At 54.6% G+C, this 8,005-nt stretch overlaps 1 protein-coding gene across 1 annotated transcript in view; it reads right to left on the bottom strand.

Annotated features, from left to right (window-relative positions):
- The window catches only part of TMEM183A (transmembrane protein 183A), a 28,076-nt gene extending 27,879 nt beyond the window's left edge, over positions 1–197 (bottom strand). The window contains exon 1 of the mRNA XM_009881337.1: positions 125–197. Coding sequence (XP_009879639.1) covers positions 125–197 — 73 coding nt within the window. The remainder of the gene's footprint in view (positions 1–124) is intronic.
- Between the last annotated feature and the right edge of the window lie 7,808 nt (positions 198–8,005).

Raw genomic sequence — 8,005 nt, 5'->3', positions numbered from 1 at the left:
CCTGGGGGGGTCGGAGGTCTGGGTGTCCCCTCGCAGGGTGACGCTTGCAGGAAAGTCAGAGGGACTGCTCGATTTGCTTTTCCACTCGGGATTCTGGCAGCCGTGCTGATGGTGCTGCAAGTACCCTGAGAAATCAAGGTGGCATCCACGCTCCTCTCCACAAGCCGGGACCCTGCGATGTGGTACGGCGGCAACATGGTCCGGGGGTGGCAGGAGAGCAGGGTGAGGGCCTGTGTAAAGGATGCTTCAAAATACAGAGGCATTTAACCGCGGCTCCTAAGGGACTCGCTGGTCTGCAGTGGGGTGAGGCTGGCCTGGGGCTGCCATCTCCTGCTGCTGCTGTCGCCCTCCATGCCGGCACAGCCTCTCAGCACCCCAAATTTCTCACAGGTCGCCCCAGGCGCACCTCCAGAAATCAGCCGACCACTGTAGTCACCAGGGTGGCTTTCGGGGGCGAACGGAGCCATTCTCAGGTGCTTGCTCCCCATCCCGCTTGTTCTCTAGCTGTTTGGCTTCCCTCATCATATCTCCCTGTTCTCATCAGTCATTATTTCTTTCTAGGTGAAGGCTTTTTAATAACATCTGACATTTCAGCCATTTTTAAGTCATTTCCTTTCTTCTACTCCAATTTTTGTCCTCTTCTTCATAACTAGGAAGCCTTTCTTTGTCCTCGGCCAGAGGGCAGGTGTCTGTTATTGCCTCTCTTATCATATTCCGGGAGGTTTGATCGGGTTAATGAAAATCCTTCTCTCTTTCTCTTGTGTGTCGCTTCCACTCCCATCTTCTTTAGCCTGGTTTCTTAAGGAAATTAAACTAAAGGGCTTGTGTCGTCACGGCCTTTTTTTCTCCCTCCGTTCGCTCTTGAATGTGTTGATCTCTCTTAGCAAATCTGATGGGGCGGAGAGCTCAGAACGCTCAGGGGCTTGCGATGGCTGGTGGGGAGGACAGAGGCAGGCAATGCCCCCGAGGGGCATGGTGCAAGGGGCCAGTGGTGGTCCAGCGTGCTGGCCCAGAGAACAGGGCTGCGGATCCCACTGGGAGCACGAGGGGCTGTATCCCCAAGCCCGTTAGCTGGGATAACAGGCTGCATCGGCTGGCTATTTTTGCTGCCCAGCTGCTTTTCTTGTGTTCAGGAAAGGAAGCGGAGGAGGAGAGTCGTTCTGGCCTCACAAACGCGGTGTCAGTCTGGGTTTCGAGAGATCTGGGCTGTGTCTTCAGCCGCAGACTCGCGCGTGGCTGTGCTCGAGGGCTCTTCCTGCAGAAGCAGGAGCTGCAGCTGGTTTAAGCTAATCTGTTGGAGTGTGAACTGCGGTGACAGAGGAGCCAGCGGAGATTTTCTGCTGCTGTCCGTGCCACAGCACGGAGAGGCGGTAGAGCTTTTCCAGTGGCTGCTGCAAAATCTGGTTCCCTGGTAGCAACGTGGGGTTTGTAGCACTGCTGGCGAGGGAGATCTTGGGGGTCCTGGGAGAAGCACAACGCACAGTCAGTGGTTCAAGTGCATCCATGGAGAAGGACCAAACACCAAGAAGTTGGTGTGTCCTTGGAGGTCATTGCCCTTTGCAACAAGGAATGGGGTGCCTCATGAGCGTGTCCGCTCCTTTCCCAGCCTAGCTGGGGGAGAGGGATGGTGGGAGGCTGGGGAGGAGGGTTTGCTGAAGCTCTGCAGCGTAGAGATGCTCTGCCCAGGCCTCGCGGTGGGGAAGCAACCCGTCTGCTTGGCAATTGAGCCGGGGGCTTTGCTTTTCTGCAGGTTAAGTTACTGCTCGTTGGCACCAAGTTAGGTTGTAGAGCTGCTCTCTGAAGGTCTCCCCCTCAATGTGCTATGTCCATCACTTTGCATATACATCTGGTATTTCTTTTGGGCAACCTGTTCTGCTGTTCTCTCTTCAGCCTTCATCCCTCAGGCCTGGAGCCTTGGTGGACCTCAGCATAGCCACTGTGTAGTCCCACTGCCGGAGAAGGAGTTTGGACTTGCTGTCAGGAGCTGTGCCTCATCCTCTGCCTGGTCCCACCAAGCACCTGCCTCTTCCTCCCCCTTGAGGTCCTTCCCAACATGGGGAGCTTCCTGGGTGGCACCAACCCTGCAGAGAGCACATGGGTACTTGTAGCCTAGCAGTGAGTGGAGTCCTCACCAGGTCCCCATGGGCTCCCTTCTCCTCGGAGATCCCTAAATATGCAATCTTATTAGGGGGGACTCACAGCAGTGGCTCTGTGTCCCAGCACATGGTGCATCCCTTTCACCTGACTTGGCCTCTCCACCTACTTGTGGTCTGCTGGGTAAGAAGGCTTGATGGTGGGAAGACAAGAGCAGCCCTGATGCCACCGCAGTCATGCCTGATGCAGATGTTTGGGGTGTGTTTCAGAGCTAGGTTTCTTAACCAACTGTGAGACGTGGATAAAGGTAGGCGGAAGGCTTGGCAACGGCCCCTGCTCAGGAACTGGGTGCTTGTATGGTTTCTCTTTCCAGGAAGGGTTTTGGTTTTCCCTTGCTCTCTCCAGCCTCTCTTTTGATGGTGGTGAGATGGGCTCTGTAATTGAGGAGATCCCAGCTGAATAATCCACTGAGAAAGCTGCTAATTTGAAGACATGTCTGTAATAATTAAATCATTATCTGGAGGGAAGTAGAGAACAGATACCAAAACGGGGCTAATTAAAATCCAAACCCAGGATGACTTGGGCCCTGGGCCAGAGCACAGCATAGTCTGTTGGGGACATCTTCATGTGTAATTGCTTTTCAGAACATCAGTCCCACCAGAAAACCCATCTGTTCCCCCTCACGAGACCGAGATTGACCCAGAAACCCTCTTGTCCTGTCCTGTCCTGTCCTGTGCTCCCCAGACCAGACACAGATAGAGGATGGTCATATGCTTTAAAAGGGCAGAGGGGGTGGTGACACCCAATTTGGGAGAGTATTTGGTTCTCGGGCCTGAGGAAGTAGATTCTTCTATATCTGTGGAAGATTTGGTCCTTATCTTTAATCCCTCAGGCTTGGCTGATGGTCCTTAGAAATACCTTGAGATCTAGAAGCAAGGTAGGCTTCTATCTATGCCTACTCCATGCATGGAAGGATTTGGACCTGCAAAGGTCCCACAAGGACGCAGTGCCTGGGAGGAGGGTGGCTTTGGCTGTAGGGAGAGATGAGTCTTGTTCAGGTTGACTCCATGTCAGGGGTGGGAGCACCTTGGGAGAGGTTTTTGTGTGCTGTATCACCTGTAAGGATGCAATGCATTGTTGGATATGGGCCTGGCCCTTGAGTTATCCTTGGGCGTCAGCACTGAACGGGTCCAAGTAGGTGGAGGTGGCTCTGCCAAGCTGAAAAGTGGTGGCCAGCAGGTGTAGTTGTGGTGTTGGAGGGGAGAAAGGGTCTTTGGACAGCACTTCATGCTATGCCATGCCAATGGCAGATCTACGGGTGGGTGTTAATGTGCGTACCCAGAAGTGCCATGAATGCTTTGCCTGAGACCAGTCAAGCTTGAAGTCCACCATGTCCTTCAGCAGGGCCAAGCCCTTTGCAAAGGACAGTGCTTAAAAATCCCACCTCCCATTTTCAGGGTTCTGGGTGTAAATTCAATCCTTTTGAGCTCCTGCACCAGGTGGATTTCTGCGTCAGGGAGGTGTTGCTGCTCTGTCTGCGTAGACTGAAGGTCCTAATGTGGGTGGTAGCAAGGTGAAACCCAGCAGCAAGCATCACTTCAGACGAGCTGCCCTTGAATCACTGTATTTCGGCAGGGAAGGGCTTGCAGCTGTCCAAACCAGGCCCCCTCCAAAATCAGTTAAGATAAATTGGTGCATTTACCTAGTGGAGACCAGGTCAGGGAGCTCTGTCTATCAGGTGTGCACGTCCTGAGCATCGCTCAGCAGATGCCCCTCTATCGGCACGGCAGGCAAAGGTCAGCTCATGTGGGCTGGTGGCTGCAGGGAGCTTGGGAGGGTGAGAGGAGGGCACGGCACGGGAGGCCGGGCAGGGAGCCACTTCTGCTCGGGTGAGCATCCCACCAACCCCTGACACATGTTATTTTTTTCCCCCTACGTTGCCCTGGAGGGAATGCAGCATTGCAGCAGCACAGTGCTGGCACTGCGACGGTGACGTGGTGGGTCTCGGGGACAGGCTGCTTTGGGCTGAACCATCCCTAAGCCAGCGCTGGTGGAGCTGGGTTCTGCTTGGTCTAACATCTGCAGGAACGGGGCACCATAGGATGCCCAGGGTCCAAAATAGTGTTGTAAAGAAGCCAGAAATTTAAAGCCGTCTGCAAAAATGGTCACTAAACCTTCTAGAAAATGTTGGCTCTGCTTCTGTGCTTGAGTTGTATGTGGAGAGGGACTTCCAAGCCCATGTGCATCCCACCGGCTTGTGAGCTTTAATATGCTGCTTGCTTTTAATAGAGAGGGCGCACGACATCTCAGGCAGCAGATGTGTTGCCGATGCATTGAGTTCATCCCCTTGCCTTCATCCCCCTTCCAGGGATTTTAAGGTTTCCTGGCCACCATGTTTTTGAGTGCCTACAGGAGCACTGCTCAAACAGAAGGACCAGGATGGAAACCACCGTGCCTGTGTCTTTTCCAGCCAGTAGTGCACCAATATAATTATCTACATTTAATTTCTTTAAAAGCCTGCTGAGCTGCAAATACGGTTCCCTCCTCCCCTGGTGATGTCTCACATAGGTCAGCCAAATCCTGCTCTCGCCTCCTCCTGGGGCGGTTCAGGGAATCGTCCCTGCCGCCAGTGCTTGGTCATGCGGCCACTTGCTGCAACTCGGTGTGTGCAGGAGCTCCTCGAAGTGCTGGGGGGGATTGCAAAGTGCTGTGTGGAGGGGCTTTGTGCCAATGGGGAGTTGGACACCCTTTGAGGGTGATGGATGGAAACACGGGCAGGCTCAGTCATGGCATGGTTGGGGCCACCACCTTTGTGGTCTTCTTGGGTGAGCTGGACATGGCCGTGGGACCTCACGGGACGCCCAGTGGGGACAAGGGCACAAGCTCCCAGCGCTCCTGGTGCTCTGCCCGAGGTGCACTGGGTGCTGCCGGGAAGGACGCGGAGCTCACTGCATTAGCTTAGCTCCACGGAGCTGACATTTTAAGAGGGAACAAGTTGGAAATTGAGCTGAACTAATGCCCAGCGCTGCTTTTTGTGACAATAAATGCTCAGATGAGAGCTCTGACGACACAGAGGAGAGCTGCCACCCTGCTGCAAACCACGACACTCCCCACGCTTTCTGGAGCAGTTTCGTGTTAGTTCCCTCAATTTGAAGCTCGCACTGCTTTTTCAAATCCCCTGAACCGGAGGAACGGTGCTGGGTTACTGCATTTCTTCTGGCCAGTCTCTCTGCTCATCCAGCCTGGCGCTGAGCATCCCTAGACCAGGTGCTGGTGCAGTGGAACAAAGACGAAGGCAGGGCTGGGTATGCACTGTTGGGACCATGGCAAGCAGGACGGGTGCCAGGATCACTGACCAGGCATGGTGATAGCATGGGCTGGAGCATGCTCACTTATCCACAGTGCCAGCACCTTTGCTGACCTCTTTGGGGACCCTTCATTTTAAGGGTGGTGAGGCACTGGAACAGGTTGCCCAGAGAAGTTGTTGAGGCCCCATTGCTGGAGGTGTTCAAGGCCAGGCTGGATGTGACCTTGGGCAACCTGGGTTGGTGGGAGGTGTCCCTGTCTATGGCAGGGAGGTTGGAACTCAATGATCTTCAAGGTGCCTTCCAACCTAAACCATTCCATGATTCTGTGATCTCGAGGGGCCATTTGCCCTGTGGTACCCCCACCCCTCCCCACTGATATACCCAGACTCCCAGCTGGGATGGGAACCGCATTCCCCACTGGGACTACATTGGGTAAGAAGCTGGCTGGTGTCCGTGGCCGTGCTGCCCTCCAGGCCACCCCATTCTGCTCTGCTTGCCCGAGCTGCAGGAGGTGGCCTTTCTGCCCCATAAGCCATGGGGGTCATTAGCTGGGGTAGGGGGGTGCTAGTTCAGGACGAGGGAGGTGGAGGGGGCTGGTAGAACTGTGTGAAGGCCGTGGGGGCTCTGCTCAAAGCTCGCTGATGGGTCTAACGCAGTTCGTGTCATTCACAAAAAGCTTGATTTATTCGTCCCGATCTTCTCCAGTACTTGTGATCTCTGGAGGGAACTAGACTTATATCCCATATGTCTTCCTTGTGGGCTATATCTAGGAGGAATGGAGCTTTTTCCATGGCAGGGTATTTTTGAGATGGTCTCTGTAGTTTCTCTGATGGCTAATAAGGGTTGAGCTAATTCCACCATTCTCGTAAAGGGAAACGACTTGGATTTTCCTTCTCAACTCAATTCTCAAAGCACAGCGTCTTCAGGACCTCCACCTCGCTGGCGCAGTGAGCTGGCAACACAGTCCTCTGCTTCACGGTGTTTGGGGACATGCAGAGGCAGAGTCACCACCAAAAACTCTTTCTTGCAAGAAAGGAGGCTTAAAATGCAAGACAAATGCAGGAGAAACCTTCCTGCAGCGCCGTCCGGCCGAGGCTGGCACTGGGCACTTTCCTGCTGCTATGGCTGGAGGCTGTGTGCCAGGCGAGCTTCATCTGTGGGCTAATTTTGTATAACGAAGAGCGTGGGTTGAAGATGTGGACTTGCTCGATGCGGGTTAGACGGAAGCAGACAAAGCTCTAGTGTCTGCGCCTTGCCCCCGGCCACCTTTTAAATGTCACTGTCCTCGCATGTCCCCGCATGGCTGCTTCTGCTGTGCCATGACACGGCCTGTCACTTGCCATGAACCACGGGGATGAGACGCCGGGAGCTGACACCCGGCTGCCTGCGCCCTCGCAGGCACGGGCACCGCGGGAGCGGCAGCAGGGTTATTCCAGACTGGGTTGGGGGCAGATGGGGGCCGAGCTGCTGTTTGTCTCCATCTCTGCCTGCTCCTTGCTGGGACCAGTCCCACCTTCTGTCCCCCTCTGCCGGCTTCATCAACCCCTTCCAAACCATGCAGGGGGGACAGCCAAGATGCCAAAGGACCATGAGTTGACCAGGAAAGATTGTGGTTATCCCTGGCATGAGGATGTTTGGGAGGAAGAGCAGGTTTTCAACCAGGCGGGGATTTAACCTCATGATCCTGCTTTGCCCTACAGAGAGCTGAGCAACCACAGCTCTGAGATCCCATCCACTGAGGTCCCAGTAAGGGTGGAAATGCATGGGGTGTATCTGGAATTTTTTCCCCATGGATGTTGCAGAGCTATCCTGATACTGGGTCTGGTCTGATCATCCTCAGAGCCTGACTGTGGAGAGCCGAGAATCACACCGGTATCCCGCTCCCCACCAAGGCATGTCTGCTGCTGGGCGAAAGCTGTTTAATAATTAGCTGCGCCATCAGCAAAGGGATTAAATAACTTGTGAAAGTCACTTAGCACAAGGAAGGGAAAACAGAAGGGATGAATACAGGGGGGAACCCGCCTGTGTCTCTTGAGTTACCAAAGCCATCTGAGTTGCCTCTGGTTGGGGTCATCCAATGCCCAAGCCAAGATATCAGCTCTTCTTGAATAGGAAGGACTAAGCCCTCCCGTGTTTTGGGAGAAAGGAGGAAAGCGATGTCCTGATGCATCTGGGGAGCCCCTGGATTGTCTGCAAGTGGGATGGGAAGCATGGGGAGGGCTTGGGGCACAGGTTAGGGCTGTTATCTCTGCTTGTGCTGTTATCTCTGCTCTCTTCCCTTTGGAAAGGGACCTGGGAGTCCTGGTGGACAACAGGATGACCACGAGCCAGCAATGTGCGCTGGTGGCCAAGAAAGCCAATGGCATCCTGGGGGGCATCAAGCAGAGTGTGGCCAGCAGGTGGAGGGAGGTCATCCTCCCCCTCTGCTCTGCCCTGGGGAGGCCACATCTGGAGCACTGTGTCCAGTTCGGGGCTCTCTGGTTCACGAAGGACAGGGAACTGCTGGAGAGGGTCCAGCAAAGGGCTACGGAGATGCTGAGGGGACTGGAGCATCTCTCTTACGAGGAAAGGCTGAGGGACGTGGGGCTGTTCAATCTGGAGAG

Source organism: Charadrius vociferus, unplaced genomic scaffold, assembly GCF_000708025.1.
Source record: "Charadrius vociferus isolate BGI_N301 unplaced genomic scaffold, ASM70802v2 scaffold333, whole genome shotgun sequence".
Taxonomy (NCBI): Eukaryota; Metazoa; Chordata; class Aves; order Charadriiformes; family Charadriidae; genus Charadrius; species Charadrius vociferus.
This window is presented reverse-complemented; position numbering and strand designations above follow the sequence as displayed.